We start from the raw sequence: 19,223 nt of genomic DNA, 5'->3' as shown, positions 1-19,223 counted from the left end.
AAATGTGATCTGTGCTCCTTTATGATAAAAACAAAACCATATCATACAGTCCAAGCATTAACAGGTATTAAGGCTCCAAAAAGGAAATAGTAATAATTCAAGTTAACGTTTTCACAGTGCACAAATTCATGTTTTCTAACCGAACATAACCTATGTCTTCTTTGATGCATGTAGGGTGCACACAGAATCACAGAATTACAGAATTGTAGGGGTTGGAGGGGACCTTCAGAGATCGTCGAGTCCAAGTATACACAAGTGCACACATTACAGAACACTATTCAGTGAAAGTGTTAACTCACTGCACTGTATCTTAAACAAAAGTAAGGTATATTTTTCACATTTTGCTGGCAAAACTTGAAGTATTTGTAAAATTCCATTGTGCTAAGCAGATCTGAAAGCAACCAAAACCAAAAATTAATTTCTCACAATTATTTCAGCATGGTAAAAAGGAAAACCCAGGAGCCAATCTAGCATCAAAAAAAAAAAAGCATGCCATGGTCCACGGGAAGTATTCAGGAGAATAAGGCTTTTTCTTAGCTCTGCGAACTACTCGATAGTTTATATGGCTTAAATTTCACCTTTCAGAGCATCAGTTTCTTCATTGTCACAACAGGATCTAATGATACTGAGCTGAGTTTGAGCTTGCAAGGCAATCACATATATTCTCATTTTGTCCAACTTAATTGGACTGGTTATGTACCAACATATAATTTAAATTACATAAATAAACATACTTTTTTCACAAGTATTTCATTCCTATTTTAACACTATGGCAAAGATTGCATAAAATTTCAACAATATTTAACTAAGCTTCTACCTAAAACAATGAATCTTTAAAGGCACTGACAGCATTAATTGATAGTGCTGATTTGTTAATGTGAAGACTGGATTACTTGGGTTGTTGAGATGCCTTTTTCAACTGGGATCCATGCATGCTCAAGCTAGGTTTTATTGCCATCTGAGAAATGGAGTGGAATGAAATGGAATTCGTTGCTTCACTTCCACATCTTGCATTTGCTACTTTTAATTTCCCTAAGGTTCTTTTTGATAGCTCTATTCAGACGAAAATAACAATACTTTCTGTTTGAACTGCAGCTTCCACTCTGATATCTTTACTTAGTTTACAAAGACATTTTGCCAATGTGCAAAGTATATTTACTGGCAGATTTTGCTCACAACAACAAACAGAGCTTGAGTTTACCACGTGGATCCGCACAGCCTGTAAGGAAATGGTTCAAATTAATTTGTCCTCACTTTATCTGTGCATCTCTTGCTTTCCCAAGAAAGGACTGAAACCAAAGCCCAAAGCACAAAGGAGGGTGCTGAGCTAAAATAACCATGTAGAAAGGCTTACAAGGCCTTACATTGTTCCTTGTCCTAAGGCACATAGAAATGATTTTACCAGTGTGTCATTGATAGTAACACATGGAATGCTGCTGTTACTCTACGAACATACTGATGCTTTTCCACATTCTGAGCACTGTTTGGTTCAATCTGAAGTCCATAACCTTCTTAGGAGCTTTATATTTTAGGTTGTTGTCCCTAGAAACTTATAATGCTAAAATTACAGATTATAGCCCTTAACCAGTAACACTTTAAATCTCATCTTAGTCCTGGTATTAAAGATTGTACACTAAATCCGCTAGATTTGCTGTATATTTAAAAGGTAAATGCATTAGGTGCGTTGTAATTATGTTGCCAGGAGACACTGCATTACTAACTCTGACTCACTTATTGTTATTGAGGAATACCTAAAATACATATTTATTATTATAGTACTATAATATTATAAATAAAGTACTATATTGGATAGTAATCTTTATATATTCTTTACAAGTTTCCTAATTTCACTATCAGAGATAAATAAATTTATAAAAAGAATGAATGCAATGGATGCTAAGAAAGGAAAGAGAGAGGGAAAAAAAAGAAAGATAATTTTGGACACACTCCCAAAAATCCCTTAGTGTTCTATTTTTCTAAGCAGTCTTTAACAGTATCCATTACTCATAAGAGCAAATGAAAATATCGCTGCTGAAGTTAAACTAAGCTGTAAGGCTGCTTGATGTCTGTTTACATCTTGTCACATTCAATAGCTAATTCTCACAAGATTATCTTTTCTTATAGACTGAGCTATTAATGAAAGTGCTAAAAGATGGTGTACTTTGGGATCACCTCATTTGGGTCCTGATGTCACTCCAGCTTAAGGCAACTGGAATATTACCACCTATTTGAATACAGGGCAGAACGAACTCCTTATCTGGGTGGTGTCACAAAAATCTCGCCATGCTCCACAAGGAAACATCAAACAAACTGATCAGCAGAGACCAAGGGTCAGGTAAGGGGTCAGTCCCAACTCCAGGCAAGGGGGTGAAAATATTTAAAAACTGCACTGGAAAAATAATGATGAGATGGACATCTAAGCTGCCAGGTATAAAAAAATGCAGCATCTGGTTTCTATCCTTGCAACACAAGCTGTTAACATTTTTTCTTGCTTTTTAAAATAAATGAATACAAAATAAGGTCATTCAGATGCTTATTTTCTCTCTTGTGAAATGTAAGGTCAAGATTCCAATCCAAACACAAACCTTCATTAAGCATGATTGTGGATGCATTATACTGTAAAATTGTTTTTTTGTTTATGTTGTACATTGTTGTGTGAAGCACCTTTTAAATCAGAAAACATCTTTTCAAAGCTGTCTGACTGGGTGGAAGTTACACTGTTCTGAGTTTTATTTCTTACCTATTTTGTGTTTTTTTTGCGTGAGAGTGTTCTGTATACTTAAAGAAATTATTAAAGTCACATCATCTGTAAATGAATCTCATAAATGTAATCTTTATTATATATTTATATAAATGTCAATTTATGGATTTTGTTAATCATATGGGAAAATACACTTAAAAACTCATGACTTGAAGTCATGAGAATGACAGATACACTCAATTATGATTATTGAAGAATTTAAACTGACTTGACCAACATTCATGATGTTAATACTCCTTGAAGAATTGAGAAATCTGTGGGAATTCCCCTGGCTCTACTCTGCAAATGTCTTTTCAGTAGTGCAAACTTTTAAATACTGAAAAAAAAAAAAAAGTGAAGGCCAGTTATTTCCCAAAAGTGGATGTATCATGCTTTTCACTTCACCATTCATCCCATGCTATTGAAATAGGTTGAATGGGGCTTTGCATCCAGTGGATTTAACTTGCCAAATGAGAGACGAGTCTCATCACGTCCTTTGATTATCTACAGGAAATGTGTAAAGAATTACAACTGATTGCATTTTTCTCTACTCTTGACAGTGTTCCAGTTGCTTCTGAAAGATATGTCTGGTTCCAGTCCTAGAAGGGTATTCATGAATAGGCGTTGTTAAGGGTTAGAAAATACCTGATGGCATCACACCTTGCTTCTTTTCGGCACAAGCTGTCATGCTAATGCATCATATCATTTATTTTAATGAGCACAGGGATGGTGTTACATAATTATGTGGAGGCTTTGCAGCTTTCAGCTTTCAGCCTGCAGTGCTGAGTGGAGAAGCGCTCAGCTCCAGTGCATGTGCAATCCTTGGTCCTTCCTGAGTTCTGATTTTGCATTTCTAATGAAGCTGAACTGACAAAGCGTGAAAGTGGTCTAAAAGGAAAAACAAAGAAAGTGACCCTGTTCTCACTGCGCTGAGGCTCATCAATATTCCAGCAGCTCGGCTTTCCCCTCTCCCTGATGTCTTTAATTTTTTTCAGAGCTGGGCTGACAGTCTCCTCCCCTTTCCTTAAGTTGCAGTGATAGCAAGTTGCCGCGTTCCCCAGCACACGCGGATTGTCAGTTTGCTGCCTCCCGCTCTCTGAACTGTGCAGCTCTGCTGCATTTGCTGGGAAATCCCAACCTGGTCTGCCAACAGCGCACGGAATCACACAGGTCTGGAAAGGTGAGCAGACTCTTCAGCTGCGCGGGAGCCCTCATTTCTCAGTCCTATCCTTTGTATGTTCCTTAGTATAATGATCCTTCTGCCTATATCCACGTTCTCTCTTGACCTTAGCACTGAGTTGGTACAGAGCACATTAGCTCTGTAGAGCTCCATGGATTAGCTGCATGAAGCATCTAGGGAAGAAAAGGCATGCAGAATGAATCTGTTTCTTGCAAAAGAGTGAAAATTAATTGCTCTGAAAAAAAACATCTTGCACCTAGTGCTCATATTCAGGCTGGAATAATGTAAATATCTGGTGCAAATGTTCCCACACTCCAAACAAGTAAAGCATGTGTCCTGTTAAAATTCACAGAGAATACTGCGCTCATGTGCCACTCTCAAAACATATGGTAATTCAAAAAAGAGCGATCAAATCTCAATAAAATTAATTTGCTACATGATACTATGATATTTCCTCTAAGACAAATTGTTTCAAAACTTTTGTATTTATATTCTAATTGCTTCCCAAAGAAGAAAAAATACATATGTAGGCACTCAATTTACTAACGTGTTGCTGTTAAGCTGTGTATATGCAGAGACAGGTTTCACTGACTGTACATAGATACAAATTTCTGATTTCCTCATAAAAACATTCTGGTATATTAACACCTCAGAAAACCAGATTCTCAGTCTTGAAAACCACCTTTGTGCAGACAACATTATAAAATAAATCAATGCCAAGTAGATGTCAATATTTTATTCTTAAACTGAAAATAATATTTTAATTATAAAATATTTTATGGTTGATTCAGTGGCATGATTTCTTGAAATCAGACTGTATGCCTGTAGTTGCTGGACATTACATGCAAAGAGAACTTGTATTATGGTCAGAAACCACAAGCTAAGTAGGATATAACTACTGTTGCTTTACTGATGTACTCCAAATAATTCATACACTTCAAAGATGAATATTATCAACACAGAACTGTCAAGGGCACACCTTCTAAATAGCGACTGAGGGATGAATAAATGATTCCTGCTGTGTTTTGCCATGTGAAAAGGAGGAATTCAGACAATGCAGGCAGCCAGTTAAAAACATCTGAAGTGCAGAACACTTTAAATGTTCCAATTCAAGAAAAATATTTCTCTCCAGTGTTTATAGTGAAGATGAGCTGGCTTTTTTTTTTTTTTTTCTTTTTTTTTTTTTCAGATTGCAAGGATTTCCTAATCAGATGGGAAGTACACTTGACATAGAGTTTTAGACCCTGTAGCATCTTACACTTCTAAGAATAGTAACCAATTCATGTTACTCTATCTCTAGGAATCACAAAAAGTTACCCCTGTTTTTTACAGAATGACAGCAAGCTCACTGTAACTTTTTAATACACATGATGCTTGTCTGAAGAGTACATAAAATCCTTCCAAGAGTTCTTCTAACAGTCAACAATTTATGTTTTACAACAAATACAAGTTTTATTGAAATGGGAAGAACATCTGCTTCCATGTAAATATGTAGTTATTCATTCCTCTGAAATCTTATTTCAGTTTTTGCTATTTCTTGTCTTACAGGCTCCTCCAGCACCACTTATAGAAAGGGGTCTCCCATTTTTCTGAAAGGATTTTGATAAAAGTTTATTATAAGAGAATACTTTCTGCAAGATAAATGACTAAAGGTAACGGAGAAGATCCCAAAAATGGAAGTAGGATGGAGCGCTTTCATCAAGGAGTCCGGAAACGTACACTTTTGGCAAAAAAAAAGGTGCAGAGCATAACAAAGGATGATGTTAAAAGTTACTTATTGAGGAATGCCTTTGTGCTCTTCACCGTTGTTGCTGTGATTCTTGGTGAGTCATTTGTTCAATAGGAATATTCTGTTCTCCACTGCATTTGACAATGACAATTTGCTTAGGCGTTTTGCATTACAAAGAAGATCCCAAATTCTTCTGCACTGATAAGGATGGTCTTGCTTGGAGAGTTTGGGCTCTTGCAGCTGCGTGTTGAAGCTGTGGGAAGAGCCATTTAAATTATTCTAGTATTTCTAAGAAAAAAATTGGAGGAAGAGATCAGATGTTTTATAGGTTCTGCTCCTAAAGAATTAGGCTCAATAACTGTAACAGAATGTTTCCAGTAAAATCTTCTACCCAAGCAGGTTCAGCAAAATGCTCAGGACTTTTCTTTACCCAGTCTCATAATGAATTGCACTTTGCAAAGACTAACAGAACTTTTTTATAAATGAAATGGGAATGAAACTTTAACTTACTCCTGAGCATACTTCTATAGCAGAGCATCAGTCTTTTTAGTTTCCCCATGACAAATGCAAACAAATCAGAAGTAAGAGCAAGCTTATGCTTTCTCTGTTCCCCATAATCTTACACATGCATCTTTCAGATGCAATTGTGGCAACAATAGAAATGTTACCTGTTCAAAGAACTGCAAGATAACACCTGATTAAATGCCTTTTTAGAGGGTATGGAGACAAACATCAAACAGCACATAGCAACAAAATGTTCATTTGAAATATAGCTACACATTTTATATTTACATTAGAGACAGAATCATCTGACAAAATATGCAATTCTTAAAGAAAAATAAATACTTTATATAACCATATAATTACTTTTGATCATTTTCCTTTACATGCAGATTGATTTTCTAAATGACATCATATGCTCCTTTAAGTACTCATACTGTGAGCAAGGACATTAAGGTTTTACCACCCTTTCTTTCTGTTTTCATTTTTAATTAGCTTGCAATATAAAACTGTGAAACTGCTCATCAAAACTCAAATGTTTTACTTAAAGGTATACATCCTAATCCTACATAGACCCTAATGTCCTTGATGATGCTTGCTCTATTTTTACATCTTTCTTAGAGTTGAAATTTTAGGGCTCTGCTATTATTGTTGTTTGATACCAGTACTGTAAGGGTATTTTAAACCTCATCAGAGATGTTTAGATGAGAATATAGGTAGAGACCAAACTATACTCAGGTAAAAGATCTTTAATGCTTTCTGTAATCTGTACATGTAGAGGACATCAATCTCTAGGGCCGCCAGTCCATAAATTTTCATGAAGCATTTATTTTAGGCTGATTTTGCCTAGGGAGTAAGATGAAAAAGCCACTTAGAAGAACTTTTCTGAATTCTTTGCTGAGCAGGATCCACGCAGGTACAGGTCAAGTGGATAAAGATTATCTGCCCTAGCCCACTTCCTGGACTGTAGCTTGATACATATTTGAGTATATCTGGTGAGTTAGTGTCTGTAGAAACAAGCACTTTGTTATGAAGCAGATGGCTGCAACATGCAGCACTTTGAGTACTGATACTTCACTGACAGAGCAGAGATTTTGTGGCATTCACTTGAGAAGGAGAAATACAATCAATTGCCTTAACTTCTGCACATAGTCCAATTCTGAACTGATTTCTAAAGCAGCCAAAAACAAGCACTCTTTAAAAATCTAAATATGAATGTTCCAGAAGTTCTAATTCTTACTGAGGATTACTCACGCGCTATTCTCAATTTTTTTAAAATCTCAAGAAAGTTTCCTCTGACTTCTCATTTTGCATAGATAGTCTGTCTAGTACATCATTCTCATTATCGCCACTATTGCCATTTTTAGAGAAATTCAAGCTATTTATAAGACCTTTGAGAGACTGAGAAAAACATGGTCAGCAAAGTGACTTACAATTATATTTTTCAGATTCTGCTGGCTCAGCCAGAAATATTAAAGTAAGTTTTTTAGCAGTGGGTTTAGACCAAAGCCAGTAGATGTGTGAATTTAGGAAGCTGACCACTGATGAATTCAGTGTTGTGATGACCTGGAGCAGTTTAAGGTAGGATAGATGTCAGGGTGGCTCATGGAAAATCTGCAGGAAGTCTTGCAAGCTTTGAAGTTTTAGCCAAATTACTGGCAGAATCTCAGGGGCTGCCCTCTCTCCCACGCTATTTCACTTCATCATCCTGTCCCCAAAATGCCTTCCTTTCAGGAGTTCTTCCTCCAGAGGACACTTGATTCTCTGCTACCAACCCAATGCTCCCATTTTCCAGATCTGCATACAAGTCCAGATTTTGATCTGGCAGAACTTCTGAGTACCCAAAAATATCTTGTAGGTTCTGAACTTGTATTAGAGGAAAGATCTAAGCTCACAGAGATCCTGGGAAGCTGTTCACAGAACAAACACTATTATAATCAAGGGGCTCAGTGAAGAAGGAACTTGTGGAGAAAGTACAATAAAAAGCACTTTCTGAATAGAGATGAAACCACTATGGCACCATTCAAGAGGGATGGAGATGGAGATAATTCTGGGAACCAATTTGTGTTTCTGGCTATCCACCCACCAAAGGGAGCACAGGGCTGGCTGCATTGTGACATGCAGTCCTCTGTAATTACAGGGAATCTCACAAAAAAAATGTGAATTGCTGATAGGCTAATACAACAAGTGTGTGCTTTCCATAGGATCCCAAAACTATCTAATGTCCTTTTAAACAAACAAACAAACAGTTTTAATAATAATAATAATAATAATAATAATAATTTTTAAATTATTCACAAAAGGATGCAAGTGATACATGGTTAGAAAGGATTTTTAAAAAATGAAAAATAAAAATAAGACAATCTTGTACTTTAAAGCAATATGCTTTCTGCTACAGGTAGATCTCCTGTATCCACTGAAGAGAGGGTTATTTGACCCTGTTGCATAATGACCATGTGCACGGTGACAGTGCTGACAACAGCCTTGGTAAAATTTGCATGAGAACAAAGCAGAGATCTATCACTGTACGAGAAACTGCTGTGGGAGATGAGTCCTAGATGAGATAATATGGTAAACGTAAAGAGAAAAATGTGATACCAGCAAAAGGATAAAACATATAGAAGTGAATCAAGATAGCTTAAGATCAGCTGGAAAGAAATTAATGCTGTCTTTTATGAAGTCATAGGCTTTGTCCCACCATTTTCCTAAAGAACCCGCACTACACAAAGGATCTTTCTCACCATGTGAACCCTCCTAGCAATGTATTTAAAACATACATATAGCAATATATCTCTAAGCAAAGCCTTAATTCTATTTGAAGTTTGAAAATATTTATACATTTGTTGGGGGGGGGGAAACAAAAAAAAACAATAACAAACAAAGAAGAACCAGACACCATGTTGTTCTTTGTACAGAGCAACACTTAAAAATACAAAGATTATTCTTTTCCAAAAGAAGCATGGAAATACAAAGACCTGTCATTTTGCTGTTTAGCAGCCAGTAACAAATGGCAGACAGTGAAATATGAACAGCACACAGGTTGAGAAGTTACTTGTAAAATAAAATCATGTACATTTATTAACAGAATCTTAATTTCTTATAGTACTCTTTGGTGTTAATGAAACAACCCAGCACTACAGTGCAGACGTTAGCAAAGGTGCAAAATATGCCCAATGTTACCTTAATACCTTACATGCTTTTATTAGGTCAATGAGTGGACTTGCAAAGTGGTGCTGAAATGTAATGTTTCTGGGAGATCACAGATCAATCCAGAGATACATCTATTCACTGTTTTCTTCATACAGCTTGTGAAAATGCTAACTTTTTCAAAACTTGCTCTAGAAATTCAATTTAAATTGTTTTATTTAATACTGCCTTGTATAAAATGGATTTCAAGGCTCTCTAGGGTGGAGCTCAGGCCATTAACAGAGATATTTAGTGTGTTTATGTGATTTCTAAGAGATTTACTGATAAATTTATTGCAGTACTCGTAGAACATGGCAATCATGCCATCAAAGGATAATGTAGAAAAGGAACAGTGACTGTATTAAAGACCATCAAGAAACAATTTGTAGTTCTGTGAGCACTAGAGAGATCTAAACTGATATTTCAGTGGCAAAAGAACTATTGTCAGGCCCAGTTCTTTCCAATCTCTTTATGTGTGCTGTAATTACTGTGGTGACTGCAAAGCAATACAAAGTCATAAGCAAAGTGCCAGAGACTTGTATGCTGGATAAATGTTCAACATTGTTAGATTCTTACTAGCACCCTAGCTACTGAAATGCTTTAATGACCAGCCATCTGCACTGGAATGCCTCTCGGATGTCCAAAATGAAAGTGTAGTCCAAGATGTCATATTCAGTCATTTATTAATCCCTGAAGCTTTTGTTGTTGTGGTTGTTGTTGTTGAATATTCTTGAAATAATCAGGTATCTAGAAGTTTGTGAGATTTATGATATGAAAATATTTGAAAAAGTACACAAAATAACCTAATATGAAAGAGATAAATAAAGAAATTCAATCTTCTAAATTTTAATAAGGCTGCTAAAAAAATAGAAGATGCAAATGCAAATATTCTCATAGTTTGTACTATAACACTGACATTTAGATCAAGATAAGTGGAAGCTGGGAAATATTAACTTATTGATTATTTCACTCCTTTACAAGGTTAGGTGCATAAAAGAGTCCGCACAATTACTTTATCTGTGTGTATATCCTGTTCATTTTCCCAATTCTTTCTTTTCCTGTTCATTACATTCACATTTTGTACTTCATTAAACTTCAGATTAGAACTCACCCATTATCCTTTGCATTTTCTATATTTTGTCACATATTTTTTGCCCAGCCAGTTTGACCTTGACCTTTGGAGCAATAAGACAAAGTAAGTGATAAATAACAGAAAAGGAGCTTAGAGATTTCTTCTTTTTATGCTAATTTCTCTGAATGAGCTTCTCACAGTATGTACTCGATATCGATATTGTGTATTAGGAAGCAGGCAGGCTACTGATTATGGAAGACACTGTGAAACATGGCACAGGAGAAAATGGAAATAATTCCAGATATATTTTTGTAGGTGCTTGATTACTTTTTTCATTACATCAACACTGTAGAGTTGGAACTGTACTGACAACATGTGTACTTTTGACTAACACTATGAAATCCCAGAGTATTTAACTTTTAGAAGCCATGCAAAAGTTCGGTAATAGATCAGTTGAAGTGTACATCAGTAAAAAGGATAGCAATTAAAAGCAGGAAGGGAGGCAAAGTCAGAAGGATAACATGAGAATCAGAAAAGTGTTATTCTTATCATCTCTAGATGTACATCCGTGTTTCTTCTCTTAGCAGTTGTTATATTCAACTTTTGAATATCGTTCAATTCCATAAACTGAAGAAACATATTTCCTTCCTTTAAATTTGACATGGCCACCTACTTCCTATTAGTACTGCTGTAAAATCATAAATGGATATCAGGTTAGCTGTTGCACACTGCATACTTGGTTTTTTACCATTTCAGTAACCTGGCCCTAATCCTAATCCTAATGGCTAAAACACTGATCTATATCACGGAGTCCCAGATAGTGAGGAAATGGGAAAAGAACAGTAACATAAGGCATTCCAAATCCAGCTGACTCTCTATATATATGTGTTGGTTCTTAGATTATGGCAATTCTGAAAAAAAAGCACAAGCAGAACTGTGAAAAGCTAGGAAACTTAATAAGTAAGTATGTAAGTAAATAAATAAGTAAATACATGCATACATAAATATGTAAATACATACATAATAAGGAGAAGTGACCAGTAACTTTACAGAGTCCCACAATTAAGCTTTTTTATCTAGAGGGACTTTGAAGGTCAAAATTTGGACAGATTGTGATTAAGTGCTGTTCCAGGTGCCAGTTTTCCTTTGCTGTTTTTCTGACCTTCCATTTTGAATACTTAGAAGTTAGAGGAGAGGTATCAGAATTTATGTGGAAGTTACATTCAAATCAATCCCCTTTGGTACAACACTTTCAGAATCAGAGACCACTCACTGTATCCTTCAAATTACAATTCATAAGAAGTCAGTCAATTAAGAGGCCCAAATTTGTCCTCATCAGAATCAAACTAAATGAAGAACTTTTTGAAATTCATACACTGGAAGAGACTGTTGACTAGAGAATAGAATGGATGGAAGATTCTAGATATAGGTAGTTTCATCAAAGTCATAATAAGATTTTTAGGAGGCTCAGCTGAACAAATCCAACTGACTGAAAGCATCCTAACCATCTTTTGAAAAGATGATAACATGATCCCACAAATTTCATTCATGAACTTAAATTCCTTGTTGATAGAATACAATTTCTTTCAGTCCTTAAACCTGATACAGCAGCAGTCTTCTATTCCACATCTGGAAATCCTTTCTTTCAATTCTGTCCAGGCTATTTGCATGTACCAGTGGAATACAGGATAAGAAATCTTTTAAATCTTCTAACAAAGTCTGCCATGTGAGTTATGTTCCATGACCCAAACAGGTCTGGCACAGGCATATCTTGATTCAACAAAAACTTAATCCTTGGTGGCAAATACCTTAATTACAGGTTTAGACTATCAGTGCTGAGTTGAATTAACAGGTGGTTTTGTAGGAATGAGAAGTTGGGCTAGCTCCATAGAGGTACAAATGCATAATTCAAGCGTCCCACAAATGATCATATAAAGCTGCACATCAAGGAAGTCAAGACTGCGAAGGAATGTTTTGTAATGTATGTCTAAGGTGGAATTAAAATGCACAAAGAAAAAGCAACCATCAAGGTCTAACCTCAGGCTCTCCATTAAACTACGCCAGACATTCTTTAGAGCAGAGCCCTGTTTTTTGATTTTGTTTACATAAAGTTCTTGGCATGGAGGGATCTCAGTCTCACTGACTGCAATTCCTGAGTGTTACTGCACTGTAAAAAAAGACAAAAGATTACTGATGGGCAGATGAATCTGTTAAGAGAAGAGCAACATTTGGTGATGTTTAGGGCTATGTCAACTTTCAAATGATGAAAAACAGGCAAGAAAGAAATGTAAAGTAAAGAAAAGAACTATGTAAACTTTACAAGACACCAGTTCTCTTATCTATTGGGAATTACTCTGTATGGGAGTAAACATGAACATTTGTCAAGAAGGTTGGAGCAGCAAAGTAAAACCAGGCATGAAAAAGTTATTACAGCAACACTGCAGAGCACTGAATAATACTATATTAATTATTAATTCTAAACGATACTTCACAAAATACAATCTATTTGACCAACACATATTGGGTATATGTTTTATTTTATGTAGCACAGAAAATTCTTCTTTTCAAAATCTCTAGAAAAGCTTTGCAACTACTTGTCCCATTTTTAACAGCTGAAAAGAAATCAAAGATAAAAGGTAAACATAGAAACAGTCCAAGAAAGACAAGGCAAATAGTTATGAAAAAATTTGAAAACTGAGAAACGTAAGTTGAGCAAAAACACTTTTGAATGTGTTAACATAGAAAAAAATCACCCCTTGACTAAGGAAGAAAGGTGAATGAAGGCACTACTTGAGTAAATCCGGAATCAAAAAAGAGCGGAGGACAAACTTCAATTTCAATCTTTTATTTTTTAAATATTTAAGACAGCACTCAATGCTGTTATTTCTTTGGATTTTGTATATAAAGTCTTCTAGTATATGCTGCATTTCACAAAGCAGTGATTTTACTCATTGCTTAATTAGAATCATAGGATTATACATGGCTTAGGTTGGAAGAGACCTCAAGGATCATCAGGTTCCAATTCCCTATTGCAGGTAGATCTCCCAGCTGCTAGATCAAGCTCAGTCTGCCCAGAGCCCATCCAACCTGGCCTTAAACACCTCCAGGGACAGGGAAAATTCTCTGGGCAAACTGTTCCAGCACCTCACCACACTCTATGTAAGAATTGTGCCATTGACATCCAACTTAAATCTTCCTTTCTTCAGTTTATAACCCTTCCCCCTGTTCTATCACTATCTACCTATCTATATGTAAAAAGTTGATTTCCCTCATGTTTCTAAAAACTCTTTAAATGTTGGAAGGCCACAATGAAGTCTTCCTGTATCCTTCTCTTTTACAGTCTGATCAAGCCCAGTTCCTTCAGCCTATCAGTTCTTACAGCTTCAGACTCCTCATTTCCACTCTAGTCTTTCTGTCCACAGTATTCAAGGAGAAGCTGCTGTGCTTGCAGCTGTGCAAAGGCCCAGCAAAGACTATCAAATCCAGGCCCTTCTGCAGTAACAAGAAGATTTGAGTCTCTTAATTTTGATCTGCAAATTGGGTACATTATGTATTTTAATAAATGTCTATAAAATAAATCACAAATTACAAAATGCCTCTGGATATTTGCAAATTGTAACTAAAGACTAATGCAAGTAGTTCAGAGTGATTTTTGGAAGGTGGCAGCTCTCACTGGATGAAGTAATTCTTCAGGGCCAGGTTCAGAAAAAGACAGCAGCACAGCCTTTATGCTGAGCATAGCAGCCAGCACCATGGCACTCCTGCAGAGCCTGAGCAGCAGTAACACAACGACTTCTCCCATGGTACAAGTCTGACATAAGTCCAGAGAAAATCAAATGTGTGTTGGAAAACCTCTCTTTAAAGTCTTAAAGTTCTGTACAGATAGAATTTGCAGATTTTTTGTCTGTTTTCTGATCCTCCATTGCAGGAGTTTCAGCTGCATTGCTTGATGTCTGTCAGCCTCAGAGAGCCCCTGGGTTGTGTGTTTGTGAGCAGTGGGCTCAGTAGCACATAGGCAAAGATTTCACATGTTTGAAATGCCAAGCCTGCCACAATCACTGTGTACCAGAGACATCCACTCATGCACAATAAGCACAGTGCATCCTGACTGAAATAGATTTATTTTATATGTGGACAAGCCAGGTAATCCGTTCTTGTTACTAGAACTGTCCCATAGCACAGTATCATAGACTCCTCTGTCCCAGTCATGTCTAGGATATTCAGCTCTTTTAAACAAGTTCCTCCCTGGTTCCCTCCATCATCGTCTCTAAAGCAAAGGAGAGAGTTGTTTGTATCCAAATTAACTCGTACTCTGCTTCACCATATCCACCTTCAAGACCTCCTTGGAGCACTGCTATTTAAGCTCTCTGTCGTATCAGCAACACGCAGTTAAAAGTACAAAAACATATTACATAACATATATATACTGCTGTAGGTGGGAGATCCTCTGTCAGGTCTCTTCCAGTTGAGAGCTGTAGAGAGAAATCAGCTGGTTTAATAAGTATGAAACAGAGAAGTAAGTGTATGTTGAAAAGAATTCATCCACAAAGGAAGAAAGTTAAAGGAATTTTGAGCTAACTATATGCTCTATTGCCAGATTGCTATAGAAGAGTATAGAAGAGTAGCTGATGAATTGCTCAAGGGCATGCTCTTATGATAAATTAAATCAAGAAAGTAGATAACAGAAAATTAACCTCAATTTAAATCCTCAGTGTTTGACAAGTACTCATGCACAGAAGCAATTAAAACTTAGATCAGCTTAAATTGTAGCTCCTCCATGGCTGTAGCAATTCGGTGCTCATCACTACATTATCTCCCTCAGTTTGGTGCAATGTGTATGTGGCTAGTATTCCCCTGCTACAAGATTTGGAGTAAACAAGCTGGAATCATCTCTTCCAAACCAAGGAGAATTGGGGAATCAAGGCTTATAGAAAACTCTCAAAGCTATCCCACCAAATACAATTTTTATTTTTTTTTTTTTTTTTTTTTTTTTTTTTTTTTGTGAAGGAGCTTTAAGTAGAGTCATAAACTCCAGGATAAAAAAGATTTGAAGAGACATAACAAGATAGCACTGATGACTATACAAGGCAACAAATAGTTTTTAAATGCTTAACAGCAGTAACTCAGCTGTAGACCCAAATTAAATGAGCAAAAAAAAGTAACTGTCTAGCTACAAAAGAACAGTTGGAACAATAGGAGTTAATACTTAAAATATAATTTATAAAATTTTTTAAAGTTACTAACAGGAATATTGCCACAGTATTAAAATATGTAATACTTAGGTGAGGTACTTAGCATTTAGGTTCATCAGAATGGTGACAAAAGGGAACATACCTTCCTACCCATACTGGGAAAACTAGACAGCAAGGAGGGAATAGATTCTTATATACAGAGTGTGGGTAGAAGTTTTAATTTTTTAACAATTTAATTATGAAACAAACAAACAAAAAAAAGTTTAAGAGGTTAAGAATGATTGTCGGCACCTTAAAATATTCCTTATCTTTAGAGGGATTATTTACCTGTTTGTCTTAAGTAAATGCAAGTAAGTAAGTTGATGTCTTATCTGAAAATGGTTGTTAGAAGAAAAGGTGTCAGAACAGAATGGTAAATTAAGCAAAAACAAATGACCCAAAGAACAGAAACATTCATTCCAGGGCTCTGCAGGAACATAAGAATGAGATGGTTGTGCGGCTAACAGAAATATACAATGTCCCATTAGTCTGGTAGGAGCCTGATTCTCTCACTGGTTCTAACCTAATTTCTGTCACAGAACAAAATGTTATTTGCTTGCTGGTAACAAGGTTTTCTGAAAGATCATGCTTAACAGTGATTATTTTAGTGACCACTCTACTTAGTCTAAGGAACTCATTTCCAGTTACATGAATATTTCCTATTTCCTGCTGGAAAAGATAAAGTAAGACTGTACTTAATCTTTTGAAGAAAAGGAGTTCATATAACAGTAACTTGGGTTCTACTGGTAAAAAGCAGAATATCTAGAATAGCCTCCACTAGGCAACCCACTTTGCAAGAAGTTGGACTAGATGACCTCCAGTGGTCCTTCCATCCCCTGTGTCTCTTTGATTTCACTTAAAGAGCAGTTTTTTAACTGTAGTTTATACACCATCTAACAATTCACACTTGACACAAATCTGATCAATTAAAAAGGTAACATGCTAGATTTTGTACAAAAAAAAACACAGAACATAGACATTTAAATAATATAAACTCCAAGAAATTGTATGGCTTCATTTCCCATGTGTTCCTGATGTAAAAAAGAGAAGTTTTAAAGACTCATTTTAAAATTGAAAATACTTCTTCAGCAGAACTGCTGCTATTGTTCAGTTAAAAATATCTTGCCATTTCTTGAAAGCTTCCTTAGTTTTTTAAAGTTATCAGTTATGTGAAGTACAGAAAAAAACTAATGCTTCTCTCTTTATTTAATTTTTATATGCAATTAATTGAGGTAGGCCAAAGAGGAGAATTAACTTCCCTGAGGTTCCTGAGTAAGCCCCTAGATCTGGATAAAGACTCTTTTATCATCTTCTAAGGGTTATGAGTTTTTGTTTGTTTGTTTTTTCACTTATGCGGTGTTTTAAATGCATGTGTAGATGTGCAACCTTTCTTTTTTCTATGCAACATAAAGTAGCGTGTGAAACACTTCTCTACCAATATGAGACCAAAGCATTATGTAGCACAATTAAAAACATCTTCATTTTCTCCATGGAATAATTTAAAATTAGTTTTCAAATTTAAGTTCAGAGAACTGTACATAAGCTGACAACATTCTGGTAGATCATCATATCATTTTTGCAATGACAGCATATTAAAAAAAAAGAACTGTAACTAAACTGTTCATAAAAACTGAGTATAAAAATATTATTTTTAATTGCTGCTCCAGACCCAGATTTTAATATTCAATTCATCACACTTAATCCATTTCAGAAATTTCAAGTAAAGAGATATTTGTCTACAATAGTGAAAAAGTTTCCTTTCTGTTCCTGCAGCCATTTGAAAGTGAAAAGCCTAGACCAATTCATCAATATTTTCCTGCTTTAGGAGCAAGCAATCCCAAATAATATCTGCTATTTCTGCCATTTTGGTTCCGTTCTCATTAAGAGCAACATTATTTTCTTCTCTGTCCCTTTCAAGTTTTAATTCCTCTCTTGATCGAATTTATGTAAGCTAAATTCTAATTTGAACAACTACACCAGAATAAAAATGCTATAAAATAGTTCAGTTAAAAGTTTATTCTGATTGTCATCAGGTTTATCTGCAAAAAGATTTTCCATAAATTTGAGAGTATCACTGACAAGTACACCTCAAAAGCCATGTTTTTATAACTGTAATCTGATTTGCTTTGTTATGCTTAAATCGCGCTTTTGTACTATTTTACAGATGTAGGGAATACAGCTCCTCAATTTAAACAAACGCTGTTGATTTTTGTCCAGAAAAACAAAACAGATTCTGTTGAGAAATCTACTCTTTCTAGCTGTGTAGAAATGGTGCACCATTTACTGTTTGAGAGGTCAGGCTCTGATATTGTAGATTAGGTGTTCTTTTCTGTTACAAAGGGTAGACAGAAACCTGCCCTACAGGTTGTTGCAGCATGTTTCACACAAAGCTTTGTTTTGTTACAATTTTCAGAATTAATCGGAAACTTGAAACTTTTGCTGAGAAAAGCCTGCTCCATTATTTACCCTTCTCAGTCTTGATTGTGGAGGCTGCTAATCCATACAACTCTTACCAGACACTGATGTGGATGGCTGTTGAAATACTGCACATTTTCCAAAGGTTTAATGGCTCGTACTGCATTCATTTTAATACCTTATTATAGTGCCTGACTTAAATTATGGTTTTATCTGATCATTTAAAACCTGAACCCAAAACGTTGGCTCTGAAAAATGAATTAAAACAAGTCAAAGTTATCTTAACTACTTTCATTTTTTGTTTTCATGACCATAATCTTTGTTTACAAAATTTTAACAGACAGGAAAAAATATCCAGTATCTAAGTGTTAAACTCAGAACATAAAATGATATTTCATCTTCATTTTTTCTAAAATCAAGAGAGGCTAATAAAATCATGCTGTTCTGCTTTAATTTTCAGACTACAATGAGAAAATCATTTGGTTAAATTCCTTTTTCTGCTGCTAAGATCACTATGTTAACACAATATTCAGAGAGATCTGTAAAGCAATTACTACACTATTTTATCAGTGGGGAAACTGAGTTAGAGAAAGGTTTTTATGGCCTAGGCATGACTTAACATAAATCAACTGTAGTGCTAAGATTAAGGCAGAAGAATTAGTAAATATCAGATGTCAGCCCAGGTCACCAGGGCACATATTTTCCATGTTGCAGAATTATTTTCTTGTAAATTACAGTGTTGGGCAATACTGTAATTATGCACAAAAGACATTAGGACAAAAAAAAAAAAAAAAAAAAAAGGAATACCACCAATAATATTCATTGAAGCAGCCATCCACTTGGGTCCTGGTTCTCTCTGAGCCAACATTGTACTGCTTGGACAGTAGTGTTTGAGATAATCAAGCCCTTATAGTATAGCATAAGGACTAGTTCTTATAGCAGCCTCAGAATCCCTCACTAACTTCAGTAAGTCTTTGTATTAGTGCAGAGATTAATCCATGTAGAACTAATTGCAGGACTGGAGCCTAAGTAAGAGACTGGTTTAGCTCTATTTGCTTGTTATCCAGTTGTCAAAATGTAGTGCTCATTAAGTGAAGAAACAAAGGGTCCAGATGGATTCTTTATGTCTGAGAAATGTGTTTCCCATATAAAAAGAAAATAATTAGTAG

At 35.6% G+C, this 19,223-nt stretch overlaps 1 protein-coding gene across 1 annotated transcript in view; it reads left to right on the top strand.

Moving 5' to 3' along the window:
- The first annotated feature begins 3,759 nt into the window (after positions 1–3,759).
- The window catches only part of SLC1A3 (solute carrier family 1 member 3), a 58,298-nt gene continuing 42,834 nt past the window's right edge, over positions 3,760–19,223 (top strand). The window contains exons 1-2 of the mRNA XM_052670502.1: positions 3,760–3,920; positions 5,469–5,743. Of these exons, the coding sequence (XP_052526462.1) occupies positions 5,563–5,743 (181 nt within the window). The 5' untranslated portion in view covers positions 3,760–3,920; positions 5,469–5,562. The remainder of the gene's footprint in view (positions 3,921–5,468; positions 5,744–19,223) is intronic.

This window comes from Tympanuchus pallidicinctus, unplaced genomic scaffold, assembly GCF_026119805.1.
Source record: "Tympanuchus pallidicinctus isolate F22 unplaced genomic scaffold, pur_lepc_1.0 scaffold9, whole genome shotgun sequence".
Taxonomy (NCBI): Eukaryota; Metazoa; Chordata; class Aves; order Galliformes; family Phasianidae; genus Tympanuchus; species Tympanuchus pallidicinctus.
Note: the sequence above shows the minus strand (reverse complement) of the source record. Positions and strands in the feature narration are given on the sequence as shown.